Raw genomic sequence first — 18,166 nt, forward strand, 5'->3', positions numbered from 1 at the left:
TTTTTCCTGCATAACTCGAAACACCTTTCCACAGGCTTCTTGTCCACAGTAGAGAGTTTAATAAAAATATTCACTGAAAGACCCCCCACCCCATCGGCCCAAAACTGAATAAGTTAGCTGTGTCCCTGGTCCTTTGCGATGGCGTGAGGCTACAGCCTCCCCCAGATGGCTACGATGTTGGAGTCCGTCAGGGCGGTGAGGTAGGTGAAGGAAGCATTGGCCACCACCGTGTTCACCATGGTCTTGGTCACCGCCTGGCCAAGGGCCCAGGGCTGGGGCCACTTCAGGATCTGGTGGGGGGAGAGAGGAGGGCTGGGCTGGGCTCCTGCTGACCAAAGGCAGGGTCCCTGATGCCTTGCCAGCCCAAGCCTGGGCAGGATGAGCCGGGCAGTACCTGCGTGGGGGCCTGCGGGGCTGCCGGCAGCAGGGGTGGCTGCTTCAGGATGTTGCTGACATCGTAGAGCCACACGTTGCCCTCCTCATCCCCACAGAGCACGATCCCCTTATCTGTCAGGACAGAGGTGGAGCCTGAGTCGGGGCAGAGCTCCCGGAGGCCCTGAGGGGATGGGGTGGGCGGGCAGGCAGGCAGGCTCACCAGGGCAGGCGCTGAGCGAGAAGTAGGCCAACTCGGTGGGTGACCACTGCAGCCGTGCCAGGACCACCACTGCCACCGTGGACTGGCTGCCCCGGCCCCCCCACGTCTGCCTCCAGCTCCACAGGCAGATGGTACCCAGGCCGCTCCCCTTGGAGGCTGTGGGGGAGAAGGGAGAGCTGTGCAGGGTGGCCCCTCCCGGATACCTCCTCCTACTAGAGATCATCAGAAGCCCAGCCTGGGGACAAGTGGCCCATCTGTGTGCCCAGAGGCCAGGCTGTCCCGCGAGCTGGGCTCACTTACCCACGACGTCCTCATTCACAAATGCCAGCCCATCCACTCTCCGTCCAGATGCCTCGGAGCCCTCAGAGAAGACGAATTCCACTTCACACACCCTGTGGGGCAGCAGGAGATGCTGGTTGTCCATTCCTTGCAGATAGAGAGCTGCCCGCTCACCCGGGGAATCTGCAGGGCACCTGCTGGGGACCCTGCCCTGTGGGAAGGCTACACAGAAGATGCCACCAAAGAGATACATGCTTGGCCCCAGGAAGGTTCAGTTTGCCCTGGAAGGGGGAGCCAGCACCTGAGTGTCCCAAGTCACAGTAGTGACCCAGAGGCATGAGGGGGTGGCTCTTCCAGGACAGGACTAGGCCAGGTGGTCTGAACAGGCTCTGAAGTGAGCCGAGTGTAAGATGAGCAGGGGCCCTCCTGGGAGCCAAGTAGGGCAGGTGTTTCCAGGCCATGGCCCAGGGGGCTGTTGGGGGCATCTGCTCTGACTCTAAAGACGGAAATGGCTGCTGAATGTTTCAGAGCTGAGAGCGTGTGGGAGTGTCTGCTTGGAGAAGTGTCCGGGCAGCTACCTGACTCGGAGACTGGCCTGGAGCCAGGAGGGTGGCCCAGCAGCTAACCATGGGCCAGGCCTGAGCCAGTTGGGCAGAGGGCATGAGAAGAAGTGTCTTAGACATGGGGACCAGGCACATGGGCAGGGAGGGAGGAGGCAGCCCAGGGGCTGCTGGTGAGAAAGATAAGCCCATAACTACCGCCGCTGCCACCAAGGCCCCTGCTGCTCCGTTCAGCACAGCAGCTGCTGTATCCAAGCTCCTCCTGGCCACTTTGTTGTAGGTAGGCTAAAAATGCAAATCTTGGCCCAGGGCAGTGGCTCACGCCTGTAATCCCAGCACTTTGGGAGGCTGAGGCGGGTGGATCACCTGAGGTCAGGAGCTCGAGACCAGCCTGGCCAACATGGCGAAACCCCGTCTCTATTAAAAAGACAAAAATTGGCCAGGTGCAATGGCTCACGTCTGCAATCCTGGCACTTTGGGAGGCTGAGTCAGGTGGATCACCTGAGGTGGGTGGATCACCTGAGGTCAGGAGTTCAAGACCAGCCTGGCCAATGTGGCGAAACCCCATCTCTATTAAAATACAAAAATTAGCCGGGCATGTTGGCTCACGCCTGTAATCCCAGCTACTCAGGTGGCTGAGGCAGAATTGCTTGAACCCGGGCGGGTGGAGGTTGCAGTGACCCGAGATTGTGTCATTGCACTCCAGCCTGGGCAACAAGAGCAAAACTCCGTCTCAAAAAAAAAAAAAAAATCGTCAGGCCTGGTAGCGGGCACCTGTAATCCCAGCTACTTGGGAGGCTGAGGCAGGAGGATCACTTGGACCCTGGCAGCGGAGGTTGCAGTGAGCCGAGATCGAGCCACTGTACTCCAGCCTGGGTGACAAGAGGGAGACTCCATCTCAACTAAAAAGTAAATAAAAAATAGAAATGCAAAGCTTATTGTGGCTGACAAAGCCTAGCATGCCCTGCCCAGGCACCCTTGCCACCTCGCTCTGGGCTGAATCCACCCAGCCGTGGCCACGTGGCCAAGCAGACCAGCTAGCTCCCCTGCCACTGACCTTTGCATATACCGTTCCCTCCATGCGAGCACCTTCCCGCCCTCTGTCTGCTGACTCCCTCGCCGGGCTCCCAGGGAAGAGAGTGTGAGCCCCAGAAAATCCATCTGCTGCTGGTCACCTCACCAGAGTCCCCTGAGGCCCCCACGCTAGTGTCCCCCTGCCCGTTACTCTTTTTCCCTCTCCTTCGTAGCTGGCATCACACTGGGATTTTGACAGGCCACCTTTGCTTAGCGTCTGTCTTCCCCAGTAGGTTGGGGGCCCCAAGAGGACAGGGACCCCTTGCCAAGCCCTGTCTCAGAGGTTTTCTAGGCGGGACAGATGAGCCACAAAGCCTCAACGTGGCATTTCCAAAGCCTGCCTGCCTGCCCAGACACAGCCTCCCCTGCCCTCCACTAGCCATTGGCCCCGCTTTACAGATGAAGGCATTGCGCTAGCACAGAGGACCGTCACGCTGCTGCTGAGTGGCAGGAGTGACTGGATCACGGGTATAGCATGGTGCGGAAGCCCCAGGTGAAGGGGAGGTCATCATGGCCCAGTCCCACAGCGGAACCCAGGGTGAGGGCAGGGTCAGAGTCCTTTCCTCCCAAGCCTGGCAGGAAGGTGGGACAGGCCAGCTCCGTGAAGAGGCCCCTGAAAACAACACTTATGGTTGCCGGGTGTGCCCAGGCTGTTCTGAGCCCATCTGGGCCAACAGTCACCCTGTGCAGAGACCTGGCTTCCAAGGCGCTCCCTGCCCAGCCTCACCTCCTCTTCTGGGGCTGGTCCAGCCGTACATCCCAGCAGCAGCAGCCACCCTCGCAGCCAGCCAGCAGGCGGGCATCCGGGCAGGAGGCGACAGGGCAGAGGCGCAGAGGGATGGAGGTGGTGTCCAGTGTGAGCAGCTGGCTGCCGGTGGGTGAGAGGGAGCAGAACGTCAGCCCTGGACCAAGATGTCCCTGCCCCAGCAGCTGGCCACTCCCCAGCCTCGCCCGAAGCGTCACCTGGCCTGGAATTCGTAGTCCTGGTTGGGCACCCCAATGTCCCAGAGGATGATCCGCTTGTCATAGGAGGCCGCTGAGGAGGGAGTGGGGCAGGGGAGAGGTAGCCCTGAGGTGGCCTTACTCCCTCCTGCTGGCTGCATACCAGGCTGAGCCCACGGTCATCGAGGCAGGGAGGGAGGGCCGAGGCTGGGAGACAGAGCACTCCTGGGCCCGCAATCCCTGTCTCCTCGCTGTAACCTGATGCGGTGGCTCCAGCAGCCACCTCCTGCGGCTCATCCATCTCCCTTGCCGGGGGGCACCACACCCGGGGGCAGGAGCATCCCCCCAGGTCACTGACAGGGGACAGAGTGGCCCAAGCTGTTGGAAAACTCCAAGGCCACAGAGCAGGCTGTGGATAAAGCCAGGGTTGAAGTGCCATGGCTTCCTGCCACAGCTAGAGTGGGAGCAGTGCAGCCTGGGGCCCAGCAGGCGCCTGAGCTCCCAGCCATCCCAGGGAAGAGAGCACAGAGGCCACTGGGGCAGCAGGACAGGGGTGCTTGGGGGTCCCAGGGGTGAAGGGGAGGGGCTTACTGAAGAGGTGGGTCTCATGGGCGGGGCTGAAGCACAGGGTGGCGATGGCCTTCTTGTGGGCCCGAATGACCCCGCAGCAGAAGCCGGCACGCACGTGCAGTAGCCGGACCAGGCCCCGCAGGCCTGCAGCTGCCAGCACACTCCAGCGCTTCTTGTGGCCGGCCTGTGTGACCACCATCAGGGCAGTCCAGGCCACAGAAAAGAACTCCTGGGCGGGGGTTAGAGGAAACAGTCACTGGGGCAGAGCTACTGGTGTGAACACACGGGCAGGTCCGGGCCTGGGGGAGGGAGCCCCAGCATGAAAGAAAAAGGCCACTGGGCAGGGGGCCAAGCCTGCACCCATCCCCATGCTGCTATTCAGGAGTCAGTTGGGCACCCCTGCCCTGCACTCACCTCGCCGGGTGCCTTGTACTTGTGGAGCACGATGCCTGTCTGGCAGTCAATCACGCACACGGCCTCCCCGCCGCACGTGGCCACGGTCTGGGATGTGGCCCCTGAGTGCCCGGTTTTGAGAGGTCAGATGAGCGGAGACATTTCCCATCCAAGTCCTCCCTGCAGCCTCCTCCTCCCAGACTTGATGATTCCTTTTAAGCTCTGTCTCCTGATCCCCCATCCAGGCAGCCCCATTTCCAGCAGCCCTCGCCCTGCCTGCCCGCCACCATGTACCCTCCTCCCAGGCGGGCTCGAAGGCACAGGCCCACAGCTGGGTCTCGAGGTCCTGAGGGCTGTTGTTCTTGCTGTGGCACTGCAGGAAGTGCAGGGGCTCCAGCTTCAGGGCAGGCTGTGTGGGAAGAGGAAGGTCACGGCTGCCCAGCCCCAACTCATCTGCCACCTGCTCCTTGCCACCTCAGCTCACCTGGCTGCCATCGGAGCCTGCCACAGGGCCGCCCTCTACCTGGGCCGACGGGGAGGCACACGCCCGCTTGCTGGGAGAGAGGTTGAGTGGGACATCGTCTGGCCGTTTCAAGGTCGCCAGTCTGGCCTGTGGAGGGGGCCTTGTGACCATGGGCCCATCTGCCAGGGGCTTCCTTCCTGCCCATCACAGGCTGGACCCCACCTCACTGTGGGTGTAGGAGGCCCAGGCTGGCCCGAGGTCGTCTAGGGAGTGAGTCAGGGCCTGGGGTGCTTCCTGGGCCCATGCCCAGGTCACCTTGGTCTCCTGCAGCTTCTCTAGGCAGGAGGGGCTGGGCTGACCTCAGAGCCCTAGGAGCTGCACTCACCCTGGGCTTGTGGGCAGCTCCAGCTTCTGGGGGCTTCTCTGGGCTGTCATCCTTGTGCACCTGGGTCCTACTGGAGGCTACCAGCTCCTCAGAGATCATCCGCACCTGGGTGGGGCCAGGCCATCAGGAAGCTGGGCACAGTCCCAGGCGCCCCCAGCCCTGCCAATGCAGAGTCGGGGGAGCCTGTGCTTCCAGAGTTGGGGAAGGGCCTCTCCAGTCAACAGGGCTGCCCACCCTGACTCACCCCACTCCCACAGCCCCTCAGGCCTTCACACCCAGGGACCTCCAGGCAACTAGGGATACGAAAGCCAGTGATTCCCTGCACATCGGGACAGGGACGTACCCGCCACTGGGTGAACTCGCTGAGGGACTCAGGCCCGTAGCGGACATCCCTGACAGCCGACTTCACAAAGTCTGCCTGGGCCTTCTCAGCCTCCTCTTCAGGGCCCAGTGTGGCCATGAACTTCTCCCAGTGAGCTGTGACCTGGTGCAAGACGGAGCAGATCCAGGCCCGGCCCACCCCAGCTCCTCTGGACCCAGCCCTCCATCCTGCCACCTGCTGGAAGCCTCCTGGAATCACAGCCTCATAAACCACACAAACAGACACACACACACACCCCACCCCCACCCCACCCTGAAACAGCCCAGGCGCCTGTAGTCCCAGCCACTGGGAGGCTGAGGAAGAAGCATCGCTTGAGCCCAGGAGTTGGAGCTTGGGGAACATAGCAAGATCCCATCTCTACAAAAATTTTAAAATGATCCAGACATGCGCCTAAAGCCCCAGCTATTGAGGAGGCTAAGGCGGAAAGATTGCTTGAGCCCAGGAGTTGGAGGCTGCAGTGAGCTATGATCACACCACTGCACTTCAACATGGGCAGCAGAGTGAGACCCTGTCTCTAAAAAAGAAGGAACCCAGAAAGAGCTACTTATAAGAGTCAGGCCGGGCGCGGTGACTCACACCTGTAATTCCAGCACTTGGGAGGCCAAGGCAGGCAGATCACCTAAGGTCAGGAGTTTGAGACCAGCCTGGCCAACATGGTGAAACCCTGTCTCTACTAAAAATACAAAAAATTAGCTGGGGCCGGGCGCGGTGGCTCAAGCCTGTAATCCCAGCACTTTGGGAGGCCGAGACGGGTGGATCACGAGGTCAGGAGATCGAGACCATCCTGGCTAACACCGTGAAACCCCGTCTCTACTAAAAAATACAAAAAACTAGACAGGCGAGGTGGCGGGCGCCTGTAGTCCCAGCTACTCGGGAGCCTGAGGCAGGAGAATGGCGTAAACCCGGGAGGCGGAGCTTGCAGTGAGCTGAGATCCGTCCACTGCACTCCAGCCTGGGCCACAGAGGGAGACTCCGTCTCAAAAAAAAAAAAAAAAAAAAAATTAGCTGGGCGTGGTGGCAGGTGCTTGTAATCCTAGTTACTTGGGAGGCTGAGGCAGGAAAATCACTTGAACCTGGGAGGCAGAGGTTGCAGTGAACCAAGATCGCACCACTGCACTCCAGTCTGGGTGATGGGAGTCAGACTCCATCTCCAAAAAAAAAGCACATGAGGCTAGAGGCTGTTAGGGCAAAGAGCCCCTATCAGTCACCCTCCTCACATCCTCCTGATGTCCAATTCCATCACTCTCCTGATGCCCCCTATAGCTCCCAAGCACACAATAATCCTCTCATCCCCTTACCCTGCTGGTCAGCTCCCGATTCAGGTTCTCCACCTGAGAGTAAGTTGAGGATGCATCCTTGCCATTGACCTTACGGAGTGTGGGCAGGAGAAAGGAGACTTTCAGGTTGTCATTGACCTGGGGAAGAGGGAGTGAACGGCAGTGGCTCAGGAGATGCTGAGCCTGAGCCCAACAGAGTCCTGGCCCCCAGTATGAGGCTGGTGGGAGGCCCCTACTTACCGTCAGGAAAGGGTTGCCCTCCAGGCTGAGTTCCTCGAGCTTGGGGAACTGACACAAGGCAGTGACATCCCCCAGCTGGTTGTTGGCGCAGCGGAGGACACGCAGATGGGACAGGCCCAGGTTGTCCGGCAGCGTCTCCAGCTGGTTGTTAGATAGGTCCAGCTCCTGCAGCTGCGTCAGGCGGCACAGGAGCTTGGGGTCCAAGTGCTCGGAGAGCAGCTCCAACCCTGACAGGCTGGAGTTGGGGGCAGAAGGCTTAGGGGGCGGGCAGGCTTTGCACCCCACACCAATCTGCCCCAGCTACCTCAGAAGGCTTTTTCACCTGACATTTCTCGCACAAGTGCAACCGCCCCGCCCACCTCCCCGTTACTTTATTTTTAGAGACGGGGTGTCACTCAGTTGCCTAGGCGCGATCATAGCTCACTGCTGCCTCCAACTCCTGGGCTGAGGGATCCTCCCGCCTCAGCCTCTCGAGTAGATTGGACTAGAAGCGCGCGCCACTACTCCCGACTCCCCACCACTTAAAAAAAAAAAAAACTGCAACTACTTTAGGACTGGGGGGCATCCTAGCCCCCTGTAGGATGCTCTTCCAGATCCTTCGGGCACTCCCCTGTGCTTCCCAGGCCCTCTAATGGTAGCAGCAGGCTGTGCCCCTAACTCTCCGAGCTCCCTTCAGGGGATGAGGCCCCTCGGGGCTAGCGGCGAGCGGGTAGGGCCACGATCTCCCAACAAGAAGACATTTGGAGCGACTCTGCCGAAGCCAGAGGGCGATAACGGGGACAGGCAGGCCTTTGGGGAGGGTCCCCGCTCTTCCCCCCGACCGCCCGGCTCCGCGGACACAGCATCGCCCCCTGCCCGGCTCTTACTCCAGGCTCCGGATCTTCCCCAGCCGGTCGCTCTTGGGGCGCCCGCGCTGCATCAGCAGCCGCGCCGAGAGGCGGCCCATGGCGAGGAGGTGCGGCCCGCGCCGACCCAGTCGGCGGCTCCGGCGTCTGGCGTCGCCCTGCGTCTCCTGGAGCCCGGTACTGGCGTCCGCGGTAACGGAGCTCAGGAGGTGGCGCCGCGCGAGCCCGTGGGCGTTAACGACCGGAAGGAAGCGGAACCTAGGCCTCGTGCCCCCGCCCCGCGCGGACTACAACTCCCAGCGGCCCCCAAGGCTGCGCCTGCGCACTGGCCACCCGGACGGCGCGATGGCGGCTGCCGCCGCCGAGACCCCCGAGGTCCTTCGGGAATGTGGTTGCAAGGGCATCCGGACCTGTCTGATCTGCGAGCGGCAGCGCGGCGGCGACCCGCCCTGGGAACTGCCCCCAGCGGTAAGGGATGGGATAGGGGCCGCGCCCACAGACGTCGCTCTGCATCTGGGGAAACTGAGGCCCAGCTTGGCCATGATACGGGCGGTGATCAAAGCATGTGAGGGACCCTTGCGGTAGGCGCGATGCGGGGTGAGGAGATGAGGGCTTTAAGGAGCGGGCTTGGGAGTGGGGAAGGGGGGCGCGATGCAGGGTGAGGAGATGAGGGCTTTAAGGAGCGGGCTTGGGAGTGGGGAAGGGGCTGGAACGTGGGTGGGTGCGATCACAGGTAACCTCGGGGACTCTGCGGGGATCTGCCTGCAAACCTCGACGTAGCCTCTCGGGTCTGGCGCTGCGAGCTTCACGGGCTCGCGAGATGACACGGAAAGGGTCGATCGAGGGTGCTGAATACCAGTCCAGCGGTGCCTGAAGGCCGTGGACTGCAATGGGCAAGGAGACAGTGAATTCCAGTTAACTAATGAAGAGGAACTCAAGCATCGCTGCAACCCAGGAGTTGGAGGCTGCAGTGAGCTATGATTGAGCCACCTCACTTCAGCCTGGGCGACAGAGCGGGACCCTGTCTCACACAAAGAAAATAAATAAAAAAAAGAACTCACCGCCTTTGGGCTGGCATGGAAGGATCATGGAAGGATTGTGGTTGGTTGCAAGGGCATTCCAACCCAGAAAACTGCGTGGGGTAGGAAGGTGGAGTGGTGATGGCTCAGGTGAGAGAGATGAGGCCGGAGAGGTTGGTGGGGGCGGCGGGGGGGCAGGTGGTGTCTGACCACAGATGGTTCCCCGCGCATCAGCTGAGCAGGCTGGACTTGTCCCAAAGGCCATGGAGAACTCTTGAAGGGTTTTAAAGGAGTGAAGTCAAATGCGAATTTTAGAAAGATCCTGGGAAGGGAAGGGGCAGATATGAAGTTGTGGAGGCTGGGAAGCCAGTGAAGAAACTGCCCCATCGTCCATGGTAGAAGTGCCCAAGGTCCTGTGGAAACCAAATGGCATGCCTCATGAATTAAACATAGAATTACCCATGATCCGCAGTCCTGCTTCTGGGTATATATCCAAAGGAACTAACAGCAGGATCTGGAAGAGATATTTGCATACCAATGTTCATAGCAGCATTATTCACGACAGCCCAAAGATGGAAGCAAACCAAGTATCTATCAAGAAATGAGTTGGGCCGGGCGCCGCGGTTGTTGCCTGTTATCCCAGCACTTTGGGAGGCTGAGGTGGGCAGATCACCTGAGGTCAGGAGTTTGAGACCTGCCTGGCTAACATGGTGAAACCCTGCCTCTACTAAAATTACAAAAACTTGCCGGGTTTAGTGAGGCACATCTGTAATCCCAGCTACACGGGAGGCTGAGGCAGGAGAATCGCTTAAACCCAGGAGACAGAGGTTGCAGTGAGCCGAGATCGCATCACTGCACTCCAGCTCGGGTGACAGGGCAAGACTCCTCAAAAAAAAAAAAAAAAAAAAAAAAAAAAAAAACAGATGAATTGATCCAGAAAACGTGGTGTATACACACAGTGGAATACTATTCCACCTTAAAAAGGAAGGACAGGACAGGCACAGTGGCTCACGCCTATAATTCCTATAATTCCAGCACTTTGGGAGACCAAGGCAGGTGGATCACCTGAGCCTGGGAATTTGAGACCAGCATGGGCAACATGGTGAAACCCCACCTCTACACAGAATTAGCCATGCATGGTGATACGCACCTGTGGTCCCAGCTACCCAGAAGGCTGAGATGGGAGGGTTGCTTGAGTCTGGGAGGTCAAGGCTGCAGTGAGCTATGATCACGCCCCTGCTGCACTACAGCTTAGGCAACATAGCGAGACCCTGTCTCAAAAAAAAAAGGACATTTTGACATATGTTACAGCATGGATGAACCTTGAGGACATGAGGCTAAGTTAAGGAAGCAGTCACAGAAGACAAATACTGTAGGATTCCTGTTGTGTGAGCTATGTAGGGTAGTCACAGGGACAGAAAGTAGAAGGGTTGCTGCCAGGGGCTCAGGAAGGGGAGATGGGGAGCTGTTGTTTAATGGGGAAAAAGTTTCAGTTTTGCAAGATGAAAAAGTTCTGAATGGTGGTGACGGCTGTGCAACAATATGAATGAACTTAAGAGTTTTAATTTGTGAAAGGGGCCAGGTGCGGTGGCTCATGCCTAGAATCCCAGCCCTTTGGGAGGCTGAGGCAGGAGGATCGCCTGAGTCCAGGAGTTTGAGACCAGCTTGGACAACATAGCAAGACCTTGCCTCTACAAAAAATTTAAAAATTAGCTAGGTGTGGTGGCGTGTGCTTGTAGTCCCAGTTACGTGGGAGGCTGAGGTGGGAGGATTGCCTGAGCCCATGAAGGCAAGGCTGCAGCGAGCTGTGAGCGCCACTACACTCCAGCCTGAGTGGCAGAGTAAGACCCTGCCTCAAACAAAAAGAAAAGAAAAGAAAAAAAATTGTGGAAAGTCTGACCCGCGCCAGTGGCCATGTGGAGGTAACACCTTCCCAACACGATGGCTATGGAACAAGGAGAATGAGGTGTCCAGGATCTCAGAGCACTGGGGCAGTTCCTCACTGACTTTCCAGCCTGTACCCCTTCATAGCTGCCCCTCCCCGTCTCCAGATCTTTCTAAAATTCACATTTGACCTCGTCACTCCTTTAAAACCCTTCAAGAGCGCTCCATGGCCTTTGGGACAAGTCCAGCCTGCTCAGCCGACACACAGGGGACTCCCAATTTTAATGTTTCCTGTGGGAGGGCCCCAGGAGCAGGAGGAGATAGTGCCAATCTCAGGAGGTGTCTGAGCTGGAAGTAAAGCATTAGAAGGGGCTGAGGTCCCCGGAGGGAAGAACAGAGAAAGACAGCGGCCCACAGTGAGTGGCAGCCCAGGGTGTGAGGAGCCTGGAGATGGGAGAGGAAGAGGAGACAGGCCACAGAGCCCAGGGCTGAGGTCTGGTGGCTTCCGAGGTCCTCACTGGGTGACTCTGGCCAGAACCTCCGCGTGTCTACACCTCCTGCCCATGATAGTTATGGTACCTTCCTCTTTGGGCTGTCCTAGGGATGAAACTAGATAATCCATGTAAAATGTTTAGTCCCATGGATGCAAATATATCATTGGCGAAACTCTTTTTTAAAAATTTATTATTGGCCGGGCTCGGTGGTTCAGGCCTGTAATTGCAGCACTTTGGGAGGCTGAGGCGGGAGGATCACAAGGTCAGGAGTTCAAGACCATCCTGGTCAACATGGTGAAACCCCATCTCTACTAAAATACAAGAAAAAACTAGCTGGGCGTGGTGGCACGTGCGTGTAGTCCCAGCTACTCGGGAGGCTCAGGCAGAATTGCTTGAACCCAGGAGGCAGAGGTTGCAGTGAGCCAAGATCGTGCCACTGCACTCTAGTCTTGGTGACAGAGCGAGACTCCATCTCAAAAAAGCAAACAAAAAAATGTATTATTATTATTTTCAAGATGGGGTTGCCTAGGCTGGTGTCCGCTAGCGTGATCTCGGCTCACTACAACCTCCATCTTCCGGCTCAAGTGATTCTCCTGCCTCAGCCTCCCGAGTAGCTGGAACTATAGGAGCGCCACCACACCCAGCTACTTTTTTTGTATTTCAGTAGAAACAGGGCTTTGTCATGTTGGCCAGGCTGATCTCGAACTCCTGTACTCAAGTAATCCATTCGCATCAGCCTCCAAAAGAACTGATATTATAGGTGTGAGCTACCACACCTGGCCAGAACTTATTATTATTATTTCTTTATTGAGATGTGATCTGTCTGTGTTGCTGAGGCGAGTCTCAAAACTCCTGGGCTCAAGTGATTCTCCCACCTTGGCCTCCCAAAAGGCTAGGATTACAGGTGTGAGCCACCACGTCTGGCCATTAACTATTTTTAATGAAGACAGGTGGACAGGAAGGGGTAGCCAAAGCCAAGGGAGAGATTTAAGAAGTAGTCACTGGCAGCAGACTTGGGGTCAGGGTCAAGGATGGCTGCACAGAAGGCAGAAAAGAGACAGTTGAGAGAGGTGGAGGCCCCGGGAGAGTTGGGGGATGGGAGGCTGCAGGTACACGAATGGAGGTGACAGGAGAGGAGGAGGAGGAGCCGTGGCTCGGGAGGAGACAAGGCCAGGAGTGGTTTCTAGACTTTTTTTTTTTTTTTTGAGACAGGCTGTGTCACCCAGGCTGGGGTGCACTGGTGCAACCTCAACTCACTGCAATCTCCACCTCCTGGATTCAAGGGTTTCTGCTGCCTCAGCCTCCCGAGTAGCTGGGATTACAGGCACGCATCATGACACCCAGCTAACTTTTGTATTTTTAGTAGAGATGGGGTTTCACCATGTTGGCCAGGCTGATCTCGAACTCCTGACCCCAGGTGATCTGTCCACCTTGGCCTCCCAAAGTGCTGGGATTACAGGTGTGAGCCACCACACCCGTCTTGGTTTCCAGACTTTCTTTAGCATGGGGGAGCCCTGAGAGTACCGCCAGGCCTCAGGGATGGTGGCAGAGCAGAGAGGGACATGGGGTGGGAGTTGAGTGACAGCCCAGGGTATGAGGATTGAGGGGTGATGCTGGGTCTGGAAAAGTGCCCTGAGGACAAGAGTGAAGAGGAGGGAGGCTGGGGCACTGAGGAGCTCAGCTGAATGCTCAGCTCTGTAGGGAAGGAGGCTGTCCTCCTGGGTGACCCTCAGGCTGGTGATAGGCACCGGCAGCCCCTGGGATACCAGGGTGGCGTCAGCAAAGACCTGAAGAGATGAGGGTCCACAGATTCAAGATAGTCAGGCAGTTTGGGTCCTCCTGGAAGCAGCCGAGGAGACAGGAGTGCAGGAGGTGCTGTCCAGCCTCGGGCTGGTTCCCTAACTTTGCTGAGCCTCCTTTGTAAAATGGAGAAGGAAAAACGCATTGTACAAACCCTTCTCTTTTACAGGGGAGGAAAGTGAGAAAGGAAACCGATCAAATTCATGTTAACTCCAGAGGGCTGCAGGCCGTCCCCCGGTCAGCCTGGGGCAGAGGCTCTGCCTGCACCTCCCCCTAGACTCCAGCTGCCTTCCACGGTGGCCTGAGAGGAGAAATGAGCCATCAGAGGGTCTCCTGAGGGCACACAAGTGCCAGGGGCTGCCATGGCTCCAGGACGCGTCTTTCCTTTTTTTTTTTTTGAGACAGGGTCTTGCTTTGTTGTCCAGGCCGGAGTGCAGTAGCACAACCATGGCTCGCTGCAGCCTCAACCTCTTGGGCTCAAATGATCCTCCCGCTCAACCTCCTGAGTAGCTCTGCCACACCTGGCTAACTTTTATTTAAACTTTTTTTTTTTTTTTTTGAGTCTCACTCTGTCGCCCAGGCTGGAGTGCAGTGGTGCCATCTTGGCTCTCTGCAACCTCTGCCTTCCAGGTTTAAGCAATTCTCCAGCCTCAGCCTCCTGAGTAGCTGGGATTACAGGCACCTGCCACCACGCCTGGCTAATTTTTGTATTTTTACTAGAGATGGGGTTTCACCATGTTGGCCAGGCTAGTCTTGAACTCCTGACCTCAGGTGATCCACCCACCTCAGCCTCCCAAAGTACTGGGATTACAGGCGTGAGCCACTGTGTCTGGCCTATTTTAACTTTTCGTAGGGATGGGGTCTCGCTCTGTTGCCCAGCCTGTGGACCTGTGTTTCTTTTGCAGAAAACATACCGTTTCATTTACTGCTCCGACACCGGCTGGGCCGTGGGTGCAGAGGAATCTGACTTTGAGGGCTGGGCCTTCCCATTCCCAGGAGTGATGCTGATCGAGGACTTTGTGACCCGGGAGGAAGAAGCCGAGTTGGTGCGGCTCATGGACCGTGACCCCTGGAAGCTCTCCCAGTCTGGACGGAGGAAGCAGGTAGGCCGGCCCGGAGCCCATGGGGAGGGCTGGGCTGCGCTGAGGGGGCAGCCCTACTGCTGGGGACCCTCCCCTTCCTCTGCAGCCATACCCCACAAACCTCCAGGGTTAGTAGTGGGCGACTTCCCCAGATCCTGGGGCTGTGGGCTGCCAGGCTTGCTGCAGGTCGTGTGTCCGATGGGCAGAGGTGCACCCGGGTACCCCTCTCCCCGTGATATGTGCTGCTGGGCTCTCTGCCCCTCTCTGCAGCTGGCTTGGTGGTGGTGCGGGCACCCCATTCTCCCAAGCTGCAGGCACCCCCACCTCCCATTGTCACCATCAGTGTCCTGTCTCCTCATACGCTTCCCCTTCCCCGGGCCCGCTGTTCCCTCCAACTCACCCCTTCCCTACCTGTGTCCAAACTCTACTGGAGGCTGGAGTGACCCCGCCTCCTCACGTCCCCTCACTCCCTCACCCCCGTTCCTCCCTCCCCAGCCTCCATGTATGGCCACTAGGACAGTCAACATCCCTGGGTGCCCCCTCAGCCTTCATTGTAGCTTTTTTTTTTTTTTTGAGACAGAGTCTCGCTCTGCCACCCAGGCTGGAGTACAGTAGCATGACCTGAGCTCATTGCAACCTCTGCCTCCCAGGTTCAAGCCATTCTTCTGGCTCAGCCTCCCAAGTAGCTGGGACTACAGGTGCCCACCACCACGCCTGGCTAATTCTTGTATTGTTAGTGGAGACGGTGTTTCACCATGTTGACCAGGCTGGTCTCGAACTCCTGACCTCACGTGATCCGCCCGCCTTGGCCTCCCAAAGTGCTGGGATTACAGGCGTGAGTCACCGCGCCCGGCCCCATTCTTTTGTGACATCCTGTTGGATGTTTGTACATTTCATTTCTTCATTCATCTGTCAATGGACATTGGTGTTGTCACTTTTTGGCTGTTGTGAACATTTGTGTACAGGTTTTTTGTGGTTTTTTTTTGTTTTTTGTTTTTTGTTTTGAGACAGGGTCTCACTCTGTCACCCAGACTGGAGTGCAGTGGTGCGATCTTGGCTCACCGCAGCCTTGACCTCCCAGGAGCTACTGATCCTCCTACCTCAGCCTCCTGAGTAGCTGAAACTAAGGCATATGCCACCAAGCCCAGCTAATTATGATTATTATTATTTTGAGACAGGGTGTCTCATTCTGTCTCCCAAGCTGGAGTACAGTGGCTCAGTCTCCACTCACCACAGCCTCAACCTCCTGAGCTCCAACAGTCCTCTCACCTCAGCCTCCTAAGTAGCTGGGACTAAGGCCTGTGGCACCACATCTGTCTAATTTTTGATTTTTTACTAGAGACGGAGTTTTGCTATGTTGCCCAGGTTGGTCTCGAACTCCTGGGCTCAAACAATCCACCTGCCTGGGCCTCCCAAAGTGTTGGGATGATAGGCGTGAGCCACCATACCCAGCCTAATTTTTAAATTTCTTATAGAGAGGAGATCTCACTTTGTTGCCCAGACTGGTTTTGAACTCCTGGCCTCAAGAGCTCCTTCCGCCTCAGCCTTCCAAAGCGCTGGGATTACAGGCATGCACCACCACACCCCGCCATTTGCTGTCACTTCTGTCTCCTTGAGTCTGCCTCCTCCTGCTTCACCTCCATGAAGCCAGGGGGCTTTTGCTTGCCTTGGTCACTGTGATTGAATTCTTCCGACCTAGTCTGTGGTAGACATCTTGGTAAAGTCAGACACCTCATGTTCCTTTTGTCTTCATCCGTCAGGACTATGGCCCCAAAGTCAACTTTCGGAAACAGAAGCTAAAGACTGAGGGCTTCTGCGGCCTCCCCAGCTTCAGCCGGGAGGTGGTGCGGAGGATGGGCCTCTACCCGGGGCTGGAGGGCTTCCGGCCCGTCGAGCAGTGCAACCTGGACTACTGCCCCGAGCGCGGCTCTGCCATTGACCCCCACCTGGACGACGCCTGGCTGTGGGGGGAGCGGCTGGTCAGCCTCAACCTCCTGTCCCCCACCGTGCTGTCCATGTGTCGGGAGGCACCCGGGAGCCTGCTCCTCTGCTCGGCTCCGTCGGCTGCCCCGGAGGCCTTGGTGGACAGCGTGATAGCACCCAGCCGGTCGGTGCTATGCCAGGAGGTGGAGGTGGCCATCCCCTTACCCGCCCGCTCCCTGCTGGTCCTCACAGGGGCCGCAAGGCACCAGTGGAAGCACGCCATCCACCGCAGACACATCGAGGCCCGCCGCGTCTGCGTCACTTTCCGGGAGCTGTCGGCGGAGTTTGGCCCCGGAGGGGGGCAGCAAGAGCTGGGCCAGGAACTGCTGCGAATTGCCCTCTCCTTCCAGGGAAGACCTGTGTGAGCCGCCTCCCTGGCTCCAGACTTGACTGATCCTGGGATTGAAACGGGGAGCACAGGCCAGGGCCTCCCGCAACTCACGGGGTTTCAAGAGAAGATGGGTGACATGCTGTGAGCAGTGTGAGCCGCGCCTGGGAGCGGGTTTTGATGGGAAGGCACCTCGGGGCAGCCCCCTTCCACCTGGACTGTGGCCACTCTTGTTTTGGTTATTTAATTTGTCACAGTCCTGGGGACATGGGATCATTTGAGCTTAAAAAATATTGGGGGCCGGGCACGGTGGCTCATGCCTGTAATCCTAACACTTTGGGAGGCTGAGGTGGGTGGATCGCTTGAGGTCAGGAGTTCGAGACCAGCCTGGCCAACATGGTGACAAACCCGTCTCTACAAAAAATACAAAAATTAGCCGGGTGTGGTGACTCGCACCTGTAGTCCCAGCTACTCGGGAGGCTAAGGTGGGAGAATCGCTTGAACTCGGGAGGTGGAGGTTGCAGTGAGCCAAGATTGCGCCACTGTACTCCAGCCTGGGCGATAGAGCAAGAGTGTTTCAAAAAAAAAAAAAAAGGAATATTTTAAATGATTTTCACCTTTATTATGCATCTATTTTCATGGGGTTTCCTGATATCTCACCGTCCAGTCCCTTCATTTGGGGAATATGTTGGATTAGAGGACAGAGTTGGTTGAAGATTTGAAATTTAGACTAAAGAGCTGGTAATAGCTTCAGAGTCAGGCTCAGCCTGACTCCTGCTTGACACCCCCACGCCCCGGGGGATTGAGGATGTGAGGAGGGCAGGGAAATCTGAGAGCCTCCTCCCAACCCCATAATGCTGTTAACATGTAGGAAAAATTAGAGCTCCGGGCCAGGTGCAGTGGCTCACACTTGTAATCCAAGTACTCTGGGGGACTGAGGTGAGAGGATCGCCTCAGGCCAGCCTGGGCAACATAGTGAGACCCCATCTCTACAAAAAATACAAACATTCGCTGGGCGTCTGGGCGTGGTGACGCGCACCTGTAAGAGAGGCTGAGGCAGGAGGATGACTTTACCACCAGGTCAAGGCTGCAGTGAGCTCACAATCATACCACTGCACTTACTCGGCAACAGAGCAAGACCCTGTCCCTCAAATAAATAAAAGGAAAAAAAAAGCTCCTCACCTCCCACGACACCAGGAAGCTATTCCTTTGTGATGGTGCTGTGTGTGGGGTGCTGACCTGGATGGGGGAGCTGCTCTGCTGTCCCTGTGGCCGGGCGAGAGGCAGGCTATGGAGGCTGAGGGGGTGGCCTGGACCCATGTGGCCAGCCCTCTCTCCCACCACTATGAGACAAAATGTTCAGTTCCCCACCACCTACTGGGAACTAAATCCAGGGGAATAGGAAAGGTTCGGGGCCAGCACCGCTCTTTACAGTGATCCCCAGAACCCTCTGGGAGCTGTCAGGTGGCGGAGCCATGCACTCTCTGTAAAGCAGCGTCCCAGCCACTGAGCCCAGGAGGGCTGAAGAGCCCTGCATAGACCCAGGGGAGAGGCTGCTGGGTTTCTGAAAG

At 57.5% G+C, this 18,166-nt stretch overlaps 2 protein-coding genes across 3 annotated transcripts; one reads left to right on the forward strand and one right to left on the reverse strand.

The window, feature by feature from the left end:
* Nucleotides 1-36: 36 nt before the first annotated feature.
* On the reverse strand, nucleotides 37-8,319 carry LRWD1 (leucine rich repeats and WD repeat domain containing 1). The gene is made up of 15 exons (XM_010387415.2): nucleotides 8,027-8,319; nucleotides 7,161-7,395; nucleotides 6,942-7,058; nucleotides 5,605-5,745; nucleotides 5,262-5,366; nucleotides 4,898-5,023; nucleotides 4,708-4,822; nucleotides 4,435-4,535; nucleotides 4,042-4,249; nucleotides 3,472-3,544; nucleotides 3,236-3,376; nucleotides 896-987; nucleotides 596-751; nucleotides 395-507; nucleotides 37-290 (listed from the first exon to the last, which is right to left on the reverse strand). The coding sequence occupies exons 1-15, from the start codon at nucleotides 8,104-8,106 to the stop codon at nucleotides 150-152; spliced, it is 1,944 nt and encodes a 647-aa protein (XP_010385717.1). The 5' UTR covers nucleotides 8,107-8,319; the 3' UTR covers nucleotides 37-149.
* On the forward strand, nucleotides 8,317-17,784 carry ALKBH4 (alkB homolog 4, lysine demethylase). 2 transcript variants are annotated; one of them, XM_010387414.2, is made up of 3 exons: nucleotides 8,317-8,473; nucleotides 14,108-14,305; nucleotides 16,045-17,784. In XM_010387414.2, the coding sequence occupies exons 1-3, from the start codon at nucleotides 8,351-8,353 to the stop codon at nucleotides 16,630-16,632; spliced, it is 909 nt and encodes a 302-aa protein (XP_010385716.1). In that variant the 5' UTR covers nucleotides 8,317-8,350; the 3' UTR covers nucleotides 16,633-17,784. The 2 variants fall into 2 exon arrangements, with proteins under 2 accessions (XP_010385716.1, XP_030789270.1); XM_030933410.1 differs by having other exon boundaries at nucleotides 8,319-8,473; nucleotides 14,199-14,305.
* Nucleotides 17,785-18,166: the final 382 nt, after the last annotated feature.

Source organism: Rhinopithecus roxellana, chromosome 6 (assembly GCF_007565055.1).
Source record: "Rhinopithecus roxellana isolate Shanxi Qingling chromosome 6, ASM756505v1, whole genome shotgun sequence".
Classification (NCBI taxonomy): domain Eukaryota; kingdom Metazoa; phylum Chordata; class Mammalia; order Primates; family Cercopithecidae; genus Rhinopithecus; species Rhinopithecus roxellana.

Excerpts from the sequence above, each read along its gene's own strand:
- LRWD1 (XM_010387415.2), bottom strand. The coding sequence starts at position 8,106 with ATGGGCCGCCTCTCGGCGCGGCTGCTGATGCAGCGCGGGCGCCCCAAG. Across the intron at positions 988-3,235 it reads GACCAGCCCCAGAAGAGGAG|GGTGTGTGAAGTGGAATTCG; the intron begins GTGAGGCTGGGC and ends GCTGCCCCACAG. Across the intron at positions 752-895 it reads TGTGAATGAGGACGTCGTGG|CCTCCAAGGGGAGCGGCCTG; the intron begins GTAAGTGAGCCC and ends TCTCCCCCACAG.
- ALKBH4 (XM_010387414.2), top strand. The coding sequence starts at position 8,351 with ATGGCGGCTGCCGCCGCCGAGACCCCCGAGGTCCTTCGGGAATGTGGT. Across the intron at positions 8,474-14,107 it reads CCTGGGAACTGCCCCCAGCG|AAAACATACCGTTTCATTTA; the intron begins GTAAGGGATGGG and ends TTTCTTTTGCAG. Across the intron at positions 14,306-16,044 it reads AGTCTGGACGGAGGAAGCAG|GACTATGGCCCCAAAGTCAA; the intron begins GTAGGCCGGCCC and ends TTCATCCGTCAG.